General features: G+C 40.9%; 2 protein-coding genes across 3 annotated transcripts; both read right to left on the reverse strand.

The window, feature by feature from the left end:
- Positions 1 to 1,507: 1,507 nt before the first annotated feature.
- On the reverse strand, positions 1,508 to 9,768 carry laptm4b (lysosomal protein transmembrane 4 beta). Its single transcript, XM_054764180.1, has 7 exons — positions 9,485 to 9,768; positions 8,387 to 8,504; positions 7,126 to 7,199; positions 6,923 to 7,045; positions 6,533 to 6,631; positions 4,261 to 4,356; positions 1,508 to 2,641 (listed from the first exon to the last, which is right to left on the reverse strand). The coding sequence occupies exons 1-7, from the start codon at positions 9,575 to 9,577 to the stop codon at positions 2,567 to 2,569; spliced, it is 678 nt and encodes a 225-aa protein (XP_054620155.1). The 5' UTR covers positions 9,578 to 9,768; the 3' UTR covers positions 1,508 to 2,566.
- Positions 9,769 to 12,969: 3,201 nt separating this feature from the next.
- mtdha (metadherin a) lies at positions 12,970 to 20,432 on the reverse strand. 2 transcript variants are annotated; one of them, XM_054764667.1, is made up of 13 exons: positions 20,417 to 20,432; positions 19,806 to 20,265; positions 18,358 to 18,453; positions 18,176 to 18,290; positions 17,548 to 17,694; positions 17,416 to 17,466; positions 17,169 to 17,327; positions 16,098 to 16,178; positions 15,953 to 16,024; positions 14,807 to 14,931; positions 14,621 to 14,731; positions 14,458 to 14,542; positions 12,970 to 14,385 (listed from the first exon to the last, which is right to left on the reverse strand). In XM_054764667.1, exons 2-13 carry the CDS (start codon positions 20,163 to 20,165, stop codon positions 14,318 to 14,320), a joined length of 1,470 nt encoding a protein of 489 aa, XP_054620642.1. In that variant the 5' UTR covers positions 20,166 to 20,265; positions 20,417 to 20,432; the 3' UTR covers positions 12,970 to 14,317. The 2 variants fall into 2 exon arrangements, with proteins under 2 accessions (XP_054620642.1, XP_054620641.1); XM_054764666.1 differs by lacking the exon at positions 20,417 to 20,432 and having other exon boundaries at positions 19,806 to 20,415.
- Between the last annotated feature and the right edge of the window lie 643 nt (positions 20,433 to 21,075).

The following is a 21,075-nucleotide window of genomic DNA, read 5'->3' on the forward strand; positions in this document are numbered from 1 at the left end:
GGCTTGTGTGCTGTATTTGTCTCCGTCACCAAGAAAAGAGACAGCTTGTGACCCACTTGTCCCTCCTGACAAAGTAGGTGAGCGTTTATCTGTCTGCTTCCGCCACCGCTGTCACATCCGAGGTAACGCCTCGACTCCAATAAATCCTTCTGGGAACGGGATGCTGGACACTCCCACGGCGGCCATGTTTAATATCGGGAGTACGGTGCCTCCTTGCATTAAAGCTGACAGACTTATTGAGTGTGACAATGAACCTTGACTCTTGCTAGTCGACGCGTACTGTAGGCTTCATCCTCACACCGCTGAAACCACTCTTTTCAAGGTTGGGACTGAGTGACGTTCATCACACTAAATGTCAGCAAGTTTTTGAACCAGATGGCTTGCAGTGTCCTTTTCGGACATTTTAGGTACACTGCATTGGTCTCACTTGAATGCGGCGAGAATCCCCCAGTTATATTTTAACATTCACAGCCTATTTTTTTAAAAACATTTTTAAATACACACAAAAAGTTCCTTCAAAAGAAATGTATTGATAATGACATAATTTTTTATTGAAGCGATTACTATTTGCAATGTTTTATTCACTTAAGTCATCTTTTAACATTGTGTGGCGTTCCACAGAGGCCTGATCTTAGCCCATTCATTATTTTCATTAAAAATACACACAAAAAGTCATGTCTTTGTTACATTAGTTCAAATAATTTTTTGTGTGTTTATTTTCATTCACTTACTACTTGTTCCAGTTGGGGGAATAGATCCAGAAAAATGGTAAAAATGTGGTAAATAAATATATGAAATAGAACGTATATCTTCAATGAATTCATATACATTTTAAATTAAACCTCCAAGGAAAAATAAGTCATTTCTTTTTAACGTTGCGTAGAGTGCAACAGGGATCTGATTTTTCGCGTTATCCCAAAAATTACCCCAAAAATTTCTACTTTCTGTATTCCATATAAATGAATCACTATAGAAATACATAATTACATCATATATGATATTTAAAATATTAGTTTATGAAAGTTTTCATTGTTTTTTTTAAATTTTCATTCACTTACTATTTGCTCCAGTTGGTTGAATGTAACCAAAAAATCTGGCCAAAAAATGTAAAAAAATGAAAAAGGAGTAAATAAATCAGCTTTATGAACTATAAAGATATTTTGTAAATATAGTCAGTGAATTTTAAATTCGGCCTCTGTGACAAAATAGGATATTTCTATTTAGCGTTGTGCGGAGTGCCACGGTCTGCTCTTGGCCCATGTATTGTTTGTCAAATTTATTTTTTAAAAAGGTGAGAGATAGAGATAGAAAATAAATATACATTTGAAAATCATCTTTATGAATGTAACTTATTGTTTGTGTTTTTTTTTTAGTTCACTATAAAATATAGCAACATAGCATGGTGTCCCACAGAGGTCTGATCTTCGCCCATTTGTGTTGTGATAAACCGGCTGCGATTATCCACAAAAATGCAGAAAATATGAAAATAAGCCACTAACAGACAGCATTTCATGGTTATTTCTTTGTATTATTTATTTACAACTGAGCACATGAGCTGACAAAACTCCCAACAAGAGGATGTCTTACTGGATCTCAACGTAGGATCGTCAAGGGATTGATTGAGGTATCTCACTCTAAACTTTTTTTTTTCCTCTCCAAACGCGACCCTGCTGAGTATCAAACCGCTCTGCAGCTTTTTTTCCCCCAAACGAAACGTTTTTTTTGTCTGACTTTATAAAGTGCAACAATTTGACTCGCGCAAACGACGTGATCATGACTCGCGTGAAGGCGCCCTCTAATGGCTGCACCATCCACTACACTAATTATGCAATTCTTTTGAAATGCGCTCTTGCATAGACTGTATGTACTGGATGATGGTTATAGTGGCATTTAGCATTTAGAAAATATTCAATCAGTGTTATACGGCATACTGCTTTGTGCTATTACTATGCTAAGCTAATATGCCTTTGATCCCTTCCCATCCGTGTTGTGTCACATGTACCGCATGAGAGACACACACACACACACACACACGCACTCAAGTCCAACTGGCCGATGACACGTGACACCCTAGAAAAAGAAAAGACACCACAAGGAAGACGTCGCTCGCTAATTTGGTCACATGATACGCCGATTTCCGATCCATTCCGGGTGTCACGAGGAAGACTTTTCCGGTCCGAGCGAGGGCACAGCGTTACGGCCACGCCAAACCCCTTTCGTCGCCATACAAAAAAAGTCGTACAAAAATACCCCGACGTTACATTCAAAGAGGGAATTGATCCTTTTTTTTTCCCCGGGGGGGGGGGGGGAAGTGCTCTTGCTGATTCACAGTTTCGGAGGGATAACAGTTGGTGGCCGACTCAAGAGTTCAAATGAAAAGTGCATGTCCTTGGTGGGGGGGTGGGTGGGGGGGACGAAACGATACAGCATCCAAAAGAGTTGCTAGTCTCAAGGTGGCGCTAAGTAATGTTGTCAAAAGTCACAACAACAGCTTCCAGGATTTGCTACAGCTAACAAATGGAGGGGGGGGGCAGGTTAAGACAAGGGGTAAGTTGGGGGGAGTCTCTCATGCCTCCACATACTGGGGAGGGGGCTCCTTAGGCGGGATGGCGACCACCTCCTCATATGGTGGCAGTAGAACCTGAAAACAGACAAAGAATAGTTTTTTTTCCCCCCCCAAAAATGTTGATTTCTATTTTTGGAATCTCTTAGTGTTTATAATGTGAATTTAACATTGCGGGGTGTCCCACAGGGCTGTGTTTGTGGCCCATTCCTAAAGTTACAATTACTCACTGGCCAATAAAAACCTGTAATCTCCTAATCTCCTTCAAATAAAAAGACAAAATATTGGAATATACTAAATATTTAGGATCAATTTGATTTGTTTTGATTTGAAAAAAAAGATTTTTTGGGACTTGGGAAAATGTTATAGCACGTCTTTGTACCAGTGTGTGGTGTCCCACACAGGTCTGTTCTTGGCCCATTTGTGGATTGAGCAAATACATTCTGAAGAAAAACATGGTTAATGTTTTTACTGAACTACTGTAATTAATCCACGTATCAGAAAAGCGTATGCTCGTGGAGTCCCGCAGGGGTCTGTTCTAGGCCCATTTGTGTTTTTTCCCCACAATTTCCAATTTGTTTTTCCGAAAATGTTGCAAAAATATAGAAAAAGGATAACAGTAAATACATTCTGGGGTTAAAAATGACTCCACGTTCAATTAAAAACGAGGTTCCTCTCGTCACTTTTTATCCTTTAGGAACAATAAAAGGAAGACAATATTTGTGTTTAAATGTAAATATTTATCATCCTAAATATAAATGAAAAATGTCCATTAAAAGTCAATGATGTCCTTTTATTTATGAAATGCATCCATGAACGTGTTGATATTCTTTTATTTTGGCTTCCAACGGTTGGACTTGTTGTGTTGGCATGGGGGCTCACCGACCAAAAACACAAAAAAGTGCTTTCAACACACTGGAGCTGCAAAAACGGGTAATAAAAGGCAAGTGAAAGTCTTTTGCCGTTAATGGCGTTATAAAACCAGCGCTGCGGCTGCTGCTAATTCGGGACAATGTGCTCCGAGGGGACGCGATTGTGAGGCAGCGGCCGGGGGAGGCCCTGCGAACACATCACAGCGAGGATTTGAAATGAAGCGGACAAGCAGACCGTTACGTAACGTGTCCACAAGAAGAGAGGACGGATGCATGAAGACATATAAAGCACTTTCATGGCGTGTCAGATAAGGAGGGCAGCTCCGTGATGTTGATGAAAGCCATTTCCATCCACTGCTGGCTTTTTATTTTGGAATGTGAATAAAAGACGCAGCACGCCATTCATTGAAGATGGAAGCTGCCGTGAACATTCATGGAAGTGATGCTTCCACACTGACTCAACTCATCACAACAAGGACACCGCAGCGACCCGGATGATGATCTATGTGACGGGCGCGAGGAGGCGAGGACAGATTAATGTCTTATGTATCAGTGTTGGGGATTAGCGCAGACGCGCAGATGGAAACTGTGACCACGCTAAAGCCTCCCAGAGGACCCGACGTTATTTGGACATGATGTCACCTCTAATCTGCTGGCTCGCTTCATCACCTGCACTAACGAGATGGTCTACTATGCTTCTTCTACGTCACGCCGCGTGTGCTTACCTTGCACCTTGAGCGGTATCAACTCACTCAACTGCAATAACAGAGGCCTGGTAAATATGGTGGCGGGCGGAAGGGGCGGAGTCAAGAGGCGAGGACTCACCGTGGTGTCGTTGGTGGTGACGTAAACGAGGACCTCGGTGGTGCCTCTGCCGCTCACGTATCTGTAGCAGTTCCACACGCAGCCGATCAGGTAGGCCTGTAACAAAACACACACACACACACACACACACACACACACACACACACACACTAGCTTAGTCTGGAATTCTAGTCTGACAAGATAGGACAGCTCTCATCTAGCGCTCTAGTCTGACGAGAGTTGTCATATCTAGTTTTTAAATTCATGCTGAAAGCTTAAATAAGGCAGCTCTCGTATAGAGCTCTAGTTGAACTAGACAGGACAGTTCTTATCTAGCCCTCTAGTCTGACTAGATAAAACAGCTCTAGTCTAAAGACCTGCTCTGACTCAAGCTGCCCTGTCTTGTCTTTAAGTTCATGCTCAAATATTGGATATAACAGCCATATTCTAGAGCTCTAGTCAGACTAGAGCTGTCCTATGTAGTCTTCCAGTTCATGTTCAAAGACTAGATAGGACAGCTCTAGTCCAGGGCTCTAGTGTGACTAGACAGGACAGCTCTGGTGTAGCATTCTAGCTGTAGTGTAGCGCTCTACTCTGACTCTGACATTTTGTGTGTTTGTGTCCTACCATGCTAGCATTAGCGTGACCAGCTTTTGAAGCATCGTTGAGTGTTATTAGGAAGACCAGTATTACTACAAAGATGACTGGGTTGTTCTCATCAGGCCTGATTGGCGCTGAGGTTGATCCTGGCAGAGGAACAGCAGGTTCATTGTGTGCTTGTGTGAGAGCGGCGTGCTGGGGTGGATCGCCCTGCCAACAACAGTAAGACCAGCGGGCCGGTCCGACGTGCTCTGTGCCATCTGCTGGCGATAAACTGAGAGACTGCGGAAGAACAAGCATCTTCCAGGGCTACGTGTCTGCCGGGGCCTTCAGGGTACGTATACACGAGCGCGACTGCTCCACATCAGCGGAACCGCAAGCTTCTCGGCGGACGTAGGACATGTGATCCCTGACGTCTCTTCTTCCAGTGGCTGCTTTTCCACGCCAAAAAGCCCTCCCCCGTCTTTGGACGTGTGCCCGGTGAAGTGATTTGATTGCACGGGCAGCGTCTTGGAGGAGCACCCACCCATGCAATGACGCTTCCTGCTGCTCTCTGACTGTGTGATCATCTCACAGAGGACATTGATCCAGCGGACGTGTGCGCATATTTTAGTACGCACGCCGCGGAGCTGGCAGTGACATCCATTTATGAGTTCATGATACCATGAACTCATCTTGAGCAATGTTCACTGCGTGTGCAACAACGTGCTCCTCGTGCGCTACGCTTAGTGCTAGCATTTCATTCTATTCAAATAAATATTCAAATATAATAATGGTATATACATTTTGCTGAAAAAAATACCATTATTATATTGGCTGGTGACCAGCTGGGATAGGCTCCAGCATGCCCCGCGACCCTAATGAGGAGAAGCAGTATAGAAAATGGATGGATGGATGGATATTGTACTTATATTGTACTGTGCATATGACAATAAAACTCTTGAATCTTGAATCTTATATTTATTTATTTTACTTATCTTCAATATATACATATATATATATATTATATAAGTACACTTCATAATACATTTAGCTAAATGTTACATTTTCTAAATGTTGCACTTAGATTTAAATATAATAAATCCATCATATTTCACAATATTTTGTTAATTTTATTTATATTATTTTACTGTTTTATTATTATTATTATTTAATTAATTAATTATTTAAATTTTTGTCTAGATTTTCTAAATGTTGTACTTGTATTTTTATATTTAGCAATAATAAATATAATATAATATAAATATAAATAAATTACATTTTTTATATCATTTTATTTATGAACTACAATAAAATAAATATTCATATATAATATTATAAAGCAACATATTGAATAATAGTCATAATATAATTATGATTTCACTTCCACTTCTTCAAATGTTTCTATTTTTTCCCAGGTTTTCCAAATGATGATTTATTTCATGACAGTAAAATAACACTATAGAATATGCGCATTTGGCAACATTTTGTTGAATTTAACTAGTATTTTTTCCCAGTAATCTGAGTGTTGTTTTTTAGCAAACTGAGAGCACAACAATGTGAAATGACTCTAGCCTGACAGCGTCGGTCACAGGTGAGCACTATTATCTTAGTGAAGGCAACATTTTGGATGCAGCTCTCATACGGGACGCCATTATCTTTGTGCAGGCGTGCCTAATAAAGTGTGGCGTGATGAAGTTGTCATGCGGTTTACCTTGAAGGAGAGGATGCAGCCAATGAAGAGGAGGACTGCGAAGACGAGGCACATATTATTGGTGGACATGATGTCCTCTTTGTAAGGGAAAGTCCCCGGCTGCCAACACAAAGAACCAAACATGAAAATGAGCCACATTTACAAAAAACCCCAAAACAACAGCGATGACCTTTGCGTGCTTCACATTGAAGAGATTTAAAAGCTCATCTACATAACTAAAGAGCAGAACATCATGCCTGGGTGAGCAAACCACCCTCCCCCCGCCCTCCCGCCACGCTTTCACCTCTTGTTTAGCAACAGATGCTACGTAGCGCACATGTCTTCCAAAAGGTTAGGCAATAAGCGCCAGCTTTAGTTGCCACTTTGGGATGCCGTTTCCTCCGCACTCACCAGCTGCTGGAGGTAGTCCTGCACCGTGTTGGGGTACACCACCACGCTGATGGCCACCAGGGTGTTAAGGGCAAAGTCGAAGATTTGGTAGCAGAAGAACGGAATGATCCAGGCGGCGTGTTGCTGCGTGGAGGAGAATTTCAATGAGGAGTGGGATGTTTGTTAACGGGACAAAAAGGGCTGAATGTGTTTTGTTTACTCACCTTGTATGCGCCGTATGTCGCCATGCCACATATTAGAATCATGAGGAGGGATATGGCGGTTGCTATGCAGATATCTGCCAGGGCAAAACAGAGCACCAGAGTAGTTAAGAGGGGGGGACAGTGCTGATATGGACAAGTAAAGAGCTTTTCAATCATCTGTGGCCATCAGCTGGCATAACAGACGCGCTGGCGCCGCATTTTCAACGGCAATATGAAATTAAAGAGTTCATTTTCATTTATTGTATGATTCATTCATTCATTCATTTATTATAGTCCCAAGCCTACGGCCCACGAGACTTTTTTTTTTTCCTGAACGAGAAATCTTGTCACGTTTTAATCTTCCGAGATCTTCCGACAAGAGATCCTGTGACACATACAGCCGTTATTGTCTAAATCAGACGCCGGCGGACTGCTCAATCGTAGCGGAATCTCATCACAAACACTAACCCGCCCCCTCCCAAACTAAACAATGTTGAAACGGTGGCCTAACACTGGTGAAAGTTGGCGAAAAACTTGGAAACTCCTCTCTTACGGCGTGCAAATGGAAGCTAGTAGAGATGCAGGAGAACTTCCTTTTCAAAACCATAACTTTCTGCTTCTCCAGACCGCTATGGTGCCCACTACCTTTTTTATATCTACTTTTCTAAAAATTTAGGTTTAACTGTAGTTTGTGCACAGCTGGAGGCAAGAAAGACGGGAACAAATTAGGATTTGTTGATGTGTCCTAATGAAATATGATGGCATGACTACCACCACCTGACTACTATCAAGAGAACCAGAGGATAGAGGGGGAGGAGCCACCTGGCATGGCCCAGCAAGGTGCACTGTATTCGGGCACACGCTCCGAGCAGCCGGTGTGACGCCACGGAGGTCTCTGGCAAACCTTTTGCACTTTTCAAATGTTTCAGGTGTCTGATGAGGATTTTTGTGTGCTCCATGAGGTTTTTCCCCCCTCACCACGCAGCATTCGGTACAACTAGCATGAGGAATGTCTTCCTCAGACAGTGAACGTTTGCTTACATGTGAGCTCAGGGGATGAAAAAAGGCGCGCTTGATTTGGTCACCCGCACAGTACGGGTAATCTCGCCTCATTGGAGCGTGTTTTTTTAATTTTAATTTTAGGTTTATTACATGAATTTAAAACGTTATTTATGTCATAATTCCCTGATATCGGCCCGGTAATTATCGTGCACCCCTAGGTGTTACCCAAGATAACACACGGTGAAATTAAAAACGTGGAAGCGTGCGGCGCTACACTCACTTGCGTCGTCCATGACGTCGATGTCGGTCCCCAGCTCGGAGCTGGTGAGGTGGTAGCGGTATTGCACGGGGTCGTTGAGAGCCGACAACAGGATGAGTAGGACCACCGCGTTGATGAGCTGGGGGGGTGGGAAAAAAAAAGGACCACAAAAGTGTTTTTTGCAGATGAAGCAGCGACTTTGACCTCAGGTTAAATGCACTCATACACACTTTCAAGTAGAGTGTGAGGTCACAGTGACTTTGAGTGTTCTTCTATAGAACGCAAGCAGCGGACACAAGCATTATCGTGTTTATCAGGAACTGACAGACTAATGCTCTTGCTACTGTATATTGTTGCTATACCACATAATGAACGCCAGTGCACTTTTTGCTTGCTCCCTCCAGTATCTTTCCCTGGACACACAACACGGTACGCCCACAGACTTACAAAAGCCAAGGGATTTAGCAGGCTTAGGAGGTGCACTATGTTTAAAACCTCAGGTTGGGTTAAAAGCAGAGGGGAACGTCTAAATTTAACCAAGACACTATACTTGTACAAATGTAGGACAAATCGCATCACGCAATTCCCATTTCTGTTCAACTTTAGACTTGATAAAAAAAAAACACCACTCTATATTAATGTTGGTGACAGGACTCAACATTAGGTACAACAACAAAGAAGACAATTATTAACATTTTATTGACAATTATTAAATATGCAGCAAAAGTGATGGAGCCCCATTGCAAACTGCAACCACAGAATGAATGAAACAAATTGGAAATCGATACCCCTAAAACTAAGCACCGTAATATTTGTAAAGGCCACATTTGTGATATAATCATTCTATGTCGTGTAGTGTTGTGGCCGATGAGCAGGTGCTCTTGTTATGTTTCTTAAATTATCCCAGAATCACTTTGACATGCAAAAAAAAAAAAATACGATAAACGTGAGTGGAAAAACAACACAAAAAACAAACGAGAATTGTCATTGTTGGGCTAGCTAGCTAGTTCAACATCCATCGGCATTTGGCCAACCCTCGCTAGCATGCCTTATTTTTTCAATTCTCAACAGTGTAGTCGGATAATGCTGACTTTCAAGTTATTTAAATATCATATTTACCATGTACCAAATCCCCAAAATAATGGTTCCGGTCCGGACATGGCAGCAAAGGCAGCAACTCGTCGAGTACCACCGGTCCCACGGCGAAATCATCTTGAATGGTCCTTTTCTCAAAATAGTAAAAATGTCCACAAATCACATGAAGGCTGCCGGGAAATGATGTATAGTATTTTAAGAAGATGTATTTTCATTAAAAAAGATAGTCGGTGTCGTCCTTGGCGCTACATCCAGCGTATCCGGAGAGAGATGCTCGCCCGATGGAGTGGAAGGCAGAGTGGACTCCAAGCTAAACCAGCAGTCGCTAATCTCGCTCATCCTCCAGTCACGTGACCACCTAGGGGATTTATTTCTTTATTTTGATTATATATTTATTTTTAGGATGAGGAGATGGAACAGGGGAAACACTACACTGGTACATTTATTTAAAAAAATGTATAAGCTTAAATTGCACTTTTCAGTGATTTAACAATTGCTTATATTCTGCTTCATAGCAGTAATTATGTTTTTTTTTAATGAAGAGACTGAAAAGGGATACTTGTCGATGGTGTGCTTCAGCGTTCAAAAACACCTTTTCCCCTCCAGAATATAATTCAAAAACAGTTTTCATAAGTAAATAATGAATTCTATTTTATATTCTAAATTGTAATTCTAATTATTTTATTCTTCAGGAGAAAATGAAAAAATATAAACATTTGAATAAATTCTGTTTGATATTATTCTTTACGATTTTATTTGTATTTTCCACCCCATGGTTGTTGAGTGGTTAATCAACACTGCAAACATTGCTTTTCATCATTTTTCAATGATATTATTCATTTTTTAATCATTCATTTGAATTGTAATCTGGGTGATTACACGGTACTTATTTGTAATATTATTAGTTTTTTATTTCTATGTGATTTTTAACACACTTTTGTGGGGTATAATTTCCATAATTTTTAAAAATATATTTTACATTTTTTTCCTTCACTCTTCCAGGGGCAGTTCAAAATTCTCTGTGGTGCAAGCACAGAAATAGCCCATCTCTTCCACGGAGGCTGGTAAAAACATGACATATACTTAATTGATTTTAAAGACATATATGTTGTTTTTCACGCTATACACTGACTTTACGCACCGTATGTGAATAGATGTATCTGTCGGGTCATTAGCGTAATTCATGAAAGTCCTTAAGTGCACTAATTTTACATTAACAAGCCATGTTATCTTATAGATTTATGTGTTTTTTCCCCCTACATGAATGGGTAATTTTTAGGGGAAAAAGTGTGGTTTATCTGCTCTATTTTCCTGTTGTTCGGCTGTCATCTGGGCAAACATGCAGGATGACGGCTGGCAGATGGGCGACAACGCTAAGCTCCACATCATTGCGGTCACATTAGGGGATTTTCCTTCGGTTGCTTAAAAGACCTCACCGCATGACTACAAGCTCTTTAGAGGGAAATCTCAATGGTGAACATTCCCGACTATTCAGCAGCACAGGTGTTGAATGACTCCGCCTCCTGCCTGCAAAACACTTGAGAGTATTAAACAGTGGGCACGACTCATCATAATCCTTGCACACATCTGCTTGTTTACACATTCTGTTTTAGGACGGCCCGTAACATCTTTTCTGACAAAACATTTTCAGCACGCATCCATCAGTGACCTTAATTAAAGTCCTGTAAAAAGCATCCCCCGGCAAAGAAAACCAGAACATTATCTCTCCGTCTAAAGTGAAGGTGAATGGGCCGCCAGCCCGAGATTAAACGCCGCTAAATCCTACATGGAAGCGCAAATAAGGGATGAAGAGCGAAGGAGGTCAGCCCGTGTAAGCGTGCCACGAGACCGAGGCACCACATTGAATGGCGGCGGGCCTCGCAAGGGTCAGCGTGGAGCAGGACTGACATACTTTTGTACGGTGGAAAAATAGTGAAAAGATGCAAACAGACAGTAAACGCGCTCAATGAAGCGATGACGTATTTATAGTTAAGGTATGCTGACATGCGGTTCCAACAGAATTCAGTACGAGTGCAAAAAAAACACTCATGTAAAAAGAAAAACCTAAGATCAATGATACAAAAAAAAAAGTTGCAATTTAGTTCAGGGGTGTCCAAACTTTTTCCAGCGAGGGCCACATCATGAAAAATGAAAGGATGCAAGGTTGCCACTCTTGGTGTTTTGTAAAGCAACACACTTAGATATGCTAAGAAGTTAGATGTGCTTCAAGAAAAAACTGCATGGCAGCTTTGTAAGGCAAGCGAAGAAGCCTTTCTTTTTCTTTCAACTTTGCTCTTCGCGCTTCTTTTTCAGATTCAGATTCAGATTCAGATTCAAGAGAGTTTTATTGTCATGTGCATAGTAAAACAGCAGTTATACCATGCAATGAAAATCTTATTCTGTTCATTCTCCCAAGAAAAGAAAGAAAACACAAGAAAGAATAAGAACATAAGAAACATAAACACATAAACATATATACCAATAAATTAAGCAACAACAACATTTTTGCTGCTTTTTTTTTGTAACTTTCCAAATATTTCAAGTTTCTTCTTAAATCGTCTATGTTCATTTTCTTTTTGGAATATTTTGACTTTGTTCCCAAAATAATATTTCCTTAATAGATCAACTGTATGCTACTAAAATGACATTATTTCTAGAGTCATGATTGTCATCACCATTACTGTCATTCTTAGAGAATACAGTTTTGGTTCTCTTCAGATTTGGACTTAATTCTCGTAAAATACAGCAGTTTTTTTTTTTTTTTAATTGTCCAACTTTTTCTTCTTGTAAATTTTCTTCTCTGATTATGGCTTTATTCCCGTAATACTTAATTCTTACTTAATTCTCATAACATTATACCTTTTTTCCCAACCGAATTTTCCAAAAAATACCAAAGTACTTGTAATATTTTAAATATTTAGTATTACTTTTAATATTTCTACTAGTACTGCTAAAATGACATTATTTTTCCTGATTATATTACCACATTCTTGCTGTCAAATTACAACTTTTTCTCGTTAGATTTTTTGGTCTTAATATTTTGACTTTATTCTTGCAAAATTACTGCTGATTTTTCCATTTTGTTGTTGCGTTTTTTTGTGTTGTTTTTTTTAGTTTTCTTATTCAATTATATTTGTAGGCCAATAAAAAAAGAAGCACTTTGGACACCCCTGACTAAGTTGAACTAGAATGAAATCTGTTTAAGGCAAAATAGATTTAAAAAATGAACAATAATTTCTGAATATAAAATCATGTAGCGTGCCCTGGAGGGGGGCCTGTGCACAAATTAAAAAATGAAATGGAAATGAAAAAAAAAACCCATTCACATGGATTTTACTTGTAAAAGTTACAAATGACATCATTTTTAAGATACTGTAGTTTTAAAATAATCCATCATGGCCTTATTTGGGCTACTTGATTAGGGATGACTTTACTTTTTTTGTCATGTAAATTGCAGAGGGAAAAGCAATTATTAGATTTTTAGCTGGTTAAATAAAACTTCCAATAGATCAAATCAAGCAATTCTTATTTATTTGTATTTTTTTATACATAGAAATATCATCTGTATCACCTCAATAAAGAAATCATTCACAAATGAAGTAATATAAATACATTGATTCCATCATCAGTAAAAACCTAGTCCAAAAAATAAAGGAGGTGCCTACAATCGTAGTAATATTTATTTTGTTCTATTTTCTTCTACTAACCACCAGCTCATCGTGGAACAACAAACACAACAACAACAACAACAACAACAACAGTACTGCTCATGTCTACTAAAGAGGAAAAACTGCCATTTGTTTTTTTTAATTGAGTTTAAAAAAAAGAAAAAGCTATCATACACAGTGGATTTACACCTCAAGGACAAAAACAGGCAAAGCTGCTTTAGATTTCATGTACACAAGTAGTACTATCATTATTATTATCAAAGTCATGCAAGACTCAATTGACATCAAAACTTACAATTGGATGGAAATTTTTAAAAAAGTCTGCAATGCACGCTTATATACACAACTACAAGTTAAGGCAATGGAATCCAATTCCCATAATAAAGACATAAAGAAGTACAATTAAAGCTGCTGCCAAGGTCGTCATTCATGGTTAATGCAACAACAACAAAAAAAGACAAACCAAAAACAGCCTTTTGCACAGTGCAAAGGTGGGGGAAAAGTCCAGCGTGTGGTCTTTTCCGGCACATAAAATGGGAAAATTGTCCAATTCTGGAGCAGACCGACTGATCCATGTCTGCTCAGAGACATAATAAATATCGGCTGTCAGTACAGTACTACTACGCACCGTGCTGTTGCATCAGGGGATAATCCCACTCAGCCTTTAATAGTCACGTTACAGTGCCTCCTGGTGGCCATCATTGGTGACGGTCTAAAGAACCGCTCTCTGCTGTTCACGTGTAAAGCGAACATGACGTCTTGAGAAACGTTGAATAATGGGAGAATTTTGTTTTACATTTAATAAGGGGTGGGAAATTGTAAACGAAAAGTGCAACATTCCAGGAAGCAAGTTACCCAAAAATGATAAAAATATACACAATGCAACAACAAAAAAGGATTTGATTCCATTCAAAAAATAAACATTATACAAAGTTGTACCTCCACTGCAGTGCAGCAAAAATAGTGCAAATTAGATTTAAGTCCATAGGACCCTCCCCCCCCCATCCACCCTTCCTTTAATCACTTAACAGAACCAAGCAAGTGACTTTTCTTCTTATTATTAATATTATGAATATTTTCAGAAACTGATAAAAAGTGTATCCCAGAAAGAAGAAGCTCTGTACCTGGTAATAATTATTGCATATGACTACTTCAACAATCGTTTGCATAAACGGTTTAACAGGACCTTTTAGGCGTCCCTTCTGACCTTTTTCTTGTGGGAGGGCTTGGCCGCCTCCACCACATGCTCAGGTGGCTCTACAAGTACATGAAAAGGGATTTTAGTGCATTTTTACCACCTTCCTTCCCTTTCAAATATTTAGGACTTACTCTGAGCTGGTGAGGATGCGCTGGGGTTGGGCTTTTTGGAGGCGGCGGTAGGAAGTTCTTGAGGTTTAAGAACTGCGTTGACCACCTAGCATCCGGAGAGAATACATGAAATTCCTATTTTTGCTGTATGGCTCCAAGTTTCATTTTGAGCGTTTCTTCTCACCCGAGCCTCGGACGTTGCCTCGTCTTCTGTTTTCTTCTTCTTTTTCCTTTTCTTCTTGGACTTGGCGGCCCCCCCTGCTGGATCCTCGCAGTCCTTATCATCCTCCGACACCTACGACAACACATTTGATTTTAGAAAGCCGGTCAGATGAAATAAAACAGTGCGGGGCGGGGGAATTAGTCGGACCTTGTTGGGCACGGGTTGTTCCTTGAGCTGAACCAGTTTCAACCCCGCGGGGGGCTCCTCGTAGTTCCCCCAGTGCTCCACTGGTGCGTTCCAGTCGGACGTGGGATCCACAGGGGCCACCCCGTCTGAGATAAAGCATCCAAAGAAGTCTGACTCTAAAATGAACCTTCATCCGGAGGTTGCCTACAGCCACACCTGTTAATGGTAATATTTTCTGACCTGGCGCTAATTAGATACTATGGTGGCTATTTACTTTTGTAGCTAGACCACACCCCCCGTGAAGACTGCAATATTGCAGTTCGAGTATCGCTCCCTCACTTTATCACGGTTTAGAAAATAAAAATAATAATGAATAAAATAATTTTGAGGTTGACTATGGCCTATTATTAATTTTAAACAGCATATTTAAGCACATTGTACTTCTTCTTGGCCTAAATGAACCTTTTTCAAGCATCAAAAGAGCTACATTAAGTAACTAAATGAACTGAAATACAAATACAAGGCAGAAGGAGCATTGTACTGTAGCTGTGACTGTAGTACTGTTTTCTACATTTCCACTCTGTGCCTCCTCACTAAGGTTCCCTCTTGAGCAAGACTTTTATTTATGCCTTACACGCCTTGTTTACGGTACTTTTTATTCTGTTGACTATTTTGGGTAATACGAGTGTAAAGCCATCTCCAGCTGCAAGGAAGTACGCTGTCTAGACAAAAACGACAGGGAATTGCTAACCTGTGAGTCTATGTTACCTTATTTATGTCTAATATGTCTTATTTTCTCTGATTATAACTACTAGATTGGGTAATACAAATGTAAAGGTGACTATAGGGGTGTTATTTCACATCTTGAGGGCTCGAATAATGTTAAAAAAATGTATTAAGATGCTTGCAAATGGGATTTTAAGGCACTAACTCCGACAATATTCAGTTTATTCATATAGAACTCTACTTCAGGGAAATTCACTTACCGCGGTCAGGTCTGGAACCAATTAACCGCGATAAACGAGGGATTACTGTATACATAGAAACTGTCCATCATCTACGACTGTAGTAAATAGAGGCGTAAAGTGCAGCATTTACAGCATGCAACTTCCTGTCATTCTGCCCAAGATGGTATATTTATTTATTTTACTCTGTAAAAACACTCACTTATACCGCCCCATTCATCGTCGGCGTCAGCATGGCTGGTCCACTGCATCTCCATGGACTTTGACAGAGGGTCTAGCGGGGACAAGAGGGACAGAATGACGTGTCTTATGCGCTCTGAGACAAGGCTTGCTCTCGTCTCGCTTGCCTGCAGCGTTGAGTCGCAGCATGGAGAAAGAGACCGGGCTGAGGTCCGACTTCATCTGGCCATCGATGCCGCTCCACGCCGCTGAAAAGAAACACAGCTTGCACTTGCTGAATTCATCCTTTTCAACAATGAAAGCTTTTCTAGAGTTCTCCTGCCTTTTGGCGACTACATATTTACCTTGCAGTACCACTTCTGACCACCAGTAGGCTCAGTTGCTCACAGTACTGAACGATAGAATGGTTTAAAGGAGCTTTTATGACAATAATCAAACAAATCTTTATTATTATCATATATTATCATGAGCATTTTTGGGTTATCGATCGCATTTTATAACAGTTCCTCTGATGTTTTTTTTAAATTGCATGGCTTAAGTCGCAAATTTTGTTCCCCGATCAGACCCAAGATCTCCATTATTGTCGTCCCTCGTTTGTAGCAGTTCATTGGTTCAATGTTAATAAATTGAATATTTTGTGGTTAGAACATAAAAACCCTGTTTATGACTTTCTAAATACAGATTTTAACATTATTAGTGCCCTGTAGACATCAAATAACACGCCTATTGTCACCTTTACACTCCTATTACTCACTGTTTGCAAAACATTGCTCAGCTTTTATGACGCAGGGACTCGAGACGGCCGCTAGCGAGCTAACCAGTTAGCCTCAAATGGATCTGTTCTAAACTTAGGAAGCCAAAGACTTACCACTTTCACATGGAATGGGAGGAGAACCTGTATTTCACCATGTTTGGACTAATAATAGACCATACTCTACCACAAAACAGACTGCCAGAGATAGATTTGGTGCAACTTAAAAAAAAAATGTAGCTTTGGTGCTAAGTGTTTGTCCTTGCTCACAAACAAACGATGAACCATCAAGAATGTTTCTTTAATCGCCTGTGCATGCTATAAGGCAGTCATAGCCATTTATGCACATTTTGGGGGCAATGAAATGATTATTACTGACTTCCACTGGAGAGTGCACTGCAAATAAAGCTGTGTTGGCAACCGCAACCGATGCAATCCACCAATGGTACATTTATTTAAAACACACACTATTGATGCCGAGTGGTACCTTGCGACTCCTGCGTCCAGGCCTGGGCTTCAGGTTGTGTCTGGTAGTGTGGAGCCCACTTATTCGCCTCCATAGAAGCCACCTGAGCAGGAATCTTCATGGAAAAGTTATTCCACCCGCCGCCATTGATGGAAGACACCTCTCCCTGGGTGGACAGCGCTGTGGACAAACATTGTGCTCCTTTTGTTTTTAACTGTTGTTGTCGCGTTTTAAAAAACAACAAAAAGATATGGAGTTCTTTCAGTACCAGCTGCTCTGGATGAGTCCACTTTAGCAGACGATCTTGAACGCTGAGATTCTGAAACAAAGTCAACAACTCACTGGTCACTTCATTGGGTACACCAATGAGCTGCAACGGCTCTCGTACTTATGTACATACCTGCTCTGTTCTTCTTAACCTTCAATGACGCCTCGGCGTGGCTCCGGGCACCGTCTGCCCCCTGTGGCCCACCAAGGGCCTCAGGGCCCTTGTCCTTCCGCCGCTGCTGCCTCTTCTCTCGGTTGCTAACTTTGGTCTCCCATGCGCCTAAGTGTTTTGCATTAAATACAAATTACACTGATGATTGTACAGATCCCGGTCAACTGAGATGGCAACTGAGTAGATAACTGTGTTGCGTCATTAATATACTGTATAAGAAAAATAACAGTGGCCCTAAAGCAGACCCTTGTGGGACTCCTTTCTAGACATTCAGATAGTTTGTTCGGAAACCATCAGCCACCATAGCTGGGGCTCGACCAGATAAATAATCCACTGCATTTCAGCCCTGACACAAAAGGACCAGCTGACATCATGTGCGTGATGCTCTGGTTAACAAAATGTCACTGTAGCCTGGTTAATATGAAGGTCACTTTATGTAAATGGAGCGTTGCTGGCGCTTTTTGGACTTTTTTTCCAGAAAGCTTTATAGGCAGAATAGGTGCGTCCCATTACGTGCACTCTTAGCTGTCTCTCGTTTATCTGTTTTTATGTCTATGAGTGTAAGATGTCGTGTGACGTTGGGGTTTACCATCATCAGGCTCCTTCCCGTCATGTGTCGACACACTGTGGACTACTTTGACGCTCGTTTTGGCTTTTTTCTTGGCTTTTTTCACCAGCACTGGAGGCGCTTGCACTTCAGGGGCCTGTCAATAAATCAGGGATGTCTTTGCTCTGAAACAAACAGCTTTAAATGACAGAGAGCTGACGAACCTTCCGGGTTTTGGTCTGTGGGGGTGGCGACTTGGAAAGCACTTTGACTTCCTCTTGAAGCACAGAGGCAGGCTGTCCGTTAGGCTGCTGAGTCTTCTGTGTGAACATTAAGCACATTAATGTTAGTGGTGGTAAATTTGGTTCATTTTATGGGCTCGGGTTACCCTGAGTCACTCACTAAAATGATCCGATTCACTTGGCTAAGTGTTGAGTGAAGACTGTAAGTCAAGTCATCTGAGCATGCATTGTTTCCAGTGAGTCCACTGACTCGAGACAGTGAATCGATTCAAACAAATCATGTGGGTCTGCTGTGTTTCTAGTGAGTCCACCGACCCAAGTCTGTGGTGATGCTGGTAAGTCGCTACCTCGGGTCAGTGAACCAATATCGACGAATCAGTGTTCCTGGTGAGCCCTCTGACTCCAGTTAGTCAACTAATTCAAACGAATCATCTGAGACTGTGTTTCCGGTAAGTTCACCAATACGAGTCAGTAAACCAATTCAAATGAATCATTGGAGTCCATCGTGTTTCTGGTAAGTCTGTGAACCAATTCAAACGAATCACGTGAGTATGCTGTGTTTCAGGTGAGTCCATTAACCGGACTTAGTAAAACAATTCAAATGAATCATCCGAGCCTGCGGTGTTCCTGCTGAGTCTACAGTGTACCTGGTGAGTCCGATACATTGAGTCAGTGAACCAATCTGAACGAATCAGCAGAGTCCGCTGACTCAAAGCAGTGAGCTGAATCAAACAAATAATTACAATCTACTAGTGATGACGACCAGAGTCGGTGAATCAATTCAACAGTATCATCTGAGTCTGCCATGTTTCCGGTGAATCCACTAAGTCTAGTCAGTGAACCAAGTCAAACAAATCTGCAGTCTTCCCGTGAGTCTGCTAACTCGGGCATGTGCACTTCGCAGCTGCCACAAGTCATAAGATCTGGGTTAGTGGAGACCTCAGACTCATGACTCATGATTCACGATTCAGTAACTGGTCGGCTCTAATTTATATTGTCTGGCCTCTGCATTTGGAACACAAGCTAATAATAACATCCAGTACAGGAGCTGTGAAAGAATTTGTGCCTTTACGAATATAATAATGCTAAGTTGACACTGTTTGACAATATGTTTATTACTATTTTTGTTTGTGTAGAACTGCCCTACATATTTTGATTACCAAGGAAAAAGTGTTTGTTGATATAATACTGCTAAACATTAGTGTCCCGTCATTAGCTAGGAGATTAGCCAACATGTAATTGCGGAAGAGATTTAAGAAACACATTTGTTGATTATTGCCAAATACCTTCCTCTTTTTGTTGTAACTGGACGACTTTATTAATTATTTTATAGATAATTTAGCAAAACTAGCTGGCGAGACGTATCTAAACAACAGTAGGCTTTGCGAGCTGAATTAATAATAAAAACAAAAAAAAAAACAACTCCAAACCTTTTCTCGCACTTTCTTTTGGTTCCTTTTCTTCACCTCTTCTGGCTTAGCAGGTTTGGTCGTCAAGAGGGTCTTGGCAGGATGCTCGCTGCCGACGCGGGGGACCGGGCATCCCCGCCGCCTCCTGCCGGCCATCAGCCCGCCACAGACGGCGGCCCAGGACACAGCGAGCAGCAGCAGTACACCCACGGCGGCCGTGGTCAGCATCAGCCACGTCGGGTACAGCTCGGGCTTCATACCCAAGTCCAAGCCGAACTGGCTCCGGACGTACGCTTGTCCGGAGGAGAGCAGGTCCTTCAAGCGGCCGGAAAGGAGTTCGGCTTCGTCCAGCAAAGCAAAGCCTCGCCAGTCTCCAGCCATGGCTTCGAATGGAGCCGAGCACAGCTAGCCGTTAGCTGTTAGCTGCTAACGGTTAGCAGCCGCATGCTAACGGAGGAGTGGCATCCGCTAGCTAGCTAAGCTGCAATCAAAACAAAACCAAAAGCGGACACATGAGACACTGCATTATGTACTCCCCCGCAGTCTAATCAGATCAATACCTATATGTTTGTCAAAAACGCCCGTCCAGTTAACTAGAAGTGTATGTCATTGACGACGGCAACGTAACCCACCTGACATCCGAGTGTTGTTTACATTTGGAGTCCTCCACCCATAAATTTACTATTTTGGATTTTCTATTTTGGAAAATGAGGTCTTGTAAAAAATTAAACAATGCAGTGTCTAAAAGTACTATAAAGATCATTTGTGCAGTAAATGTGTCAATTCTAAAGGTGACCTCCAGAAATGGGCAGATCGATTCAAATACGGTAGTGTAAAAACGGTACTTTTCAGTTCTCTTCTATGCTTATTTTTTGTTATTTACAATACATTTACATAGTTGTATTGTTTGCAAACTCATGGAATAAGTTCTTGTACATAGAAGTGGTTATATTGGGATCGAAAAGCCGAAGGATTCAAATGAGAGCAAATAGTAGTTCTGCAATGATTGACTTTATGTTGCAAAAATTATTCTATGTAATAAAAGAATAATGGCGTCATTTTGTTAGTATTGCTCATTATCTGATATTGTTTTGATATAGTTAAATTCAGAAATACGTTTTGTAAATTAAGTTTTATTTGCCTAAAATCGTTTGTTTCACGTGTAATTATGATTATAATCATGATCATCAAATTAAAGGCAAAAATCATTAATAAGCATGTAAAATGTCCAAATATTGGTGATACTGGGCCTGTTTTTACTTGTATCAGATCGTTACCAAGATTTGTAGTA

This window comes from Dunckerocampus dactyliophorus, chromosome 20, assembly GCF_027744805.1.
Source record: "Dunckerocampus dactyliophorus isolate RoL2022-P2 chromosome 20, RoL_Ddac_1.1, whole genome shotgun sequence".
In the NCBI taxonomy this organism is placed as follows: Eukaryota; Metazoa; Chordata; class Actinopteri; order Syngnathiformes; family Syngnathidae; genus Dunckerocampus; species Dunckerocampus dactyliophorus.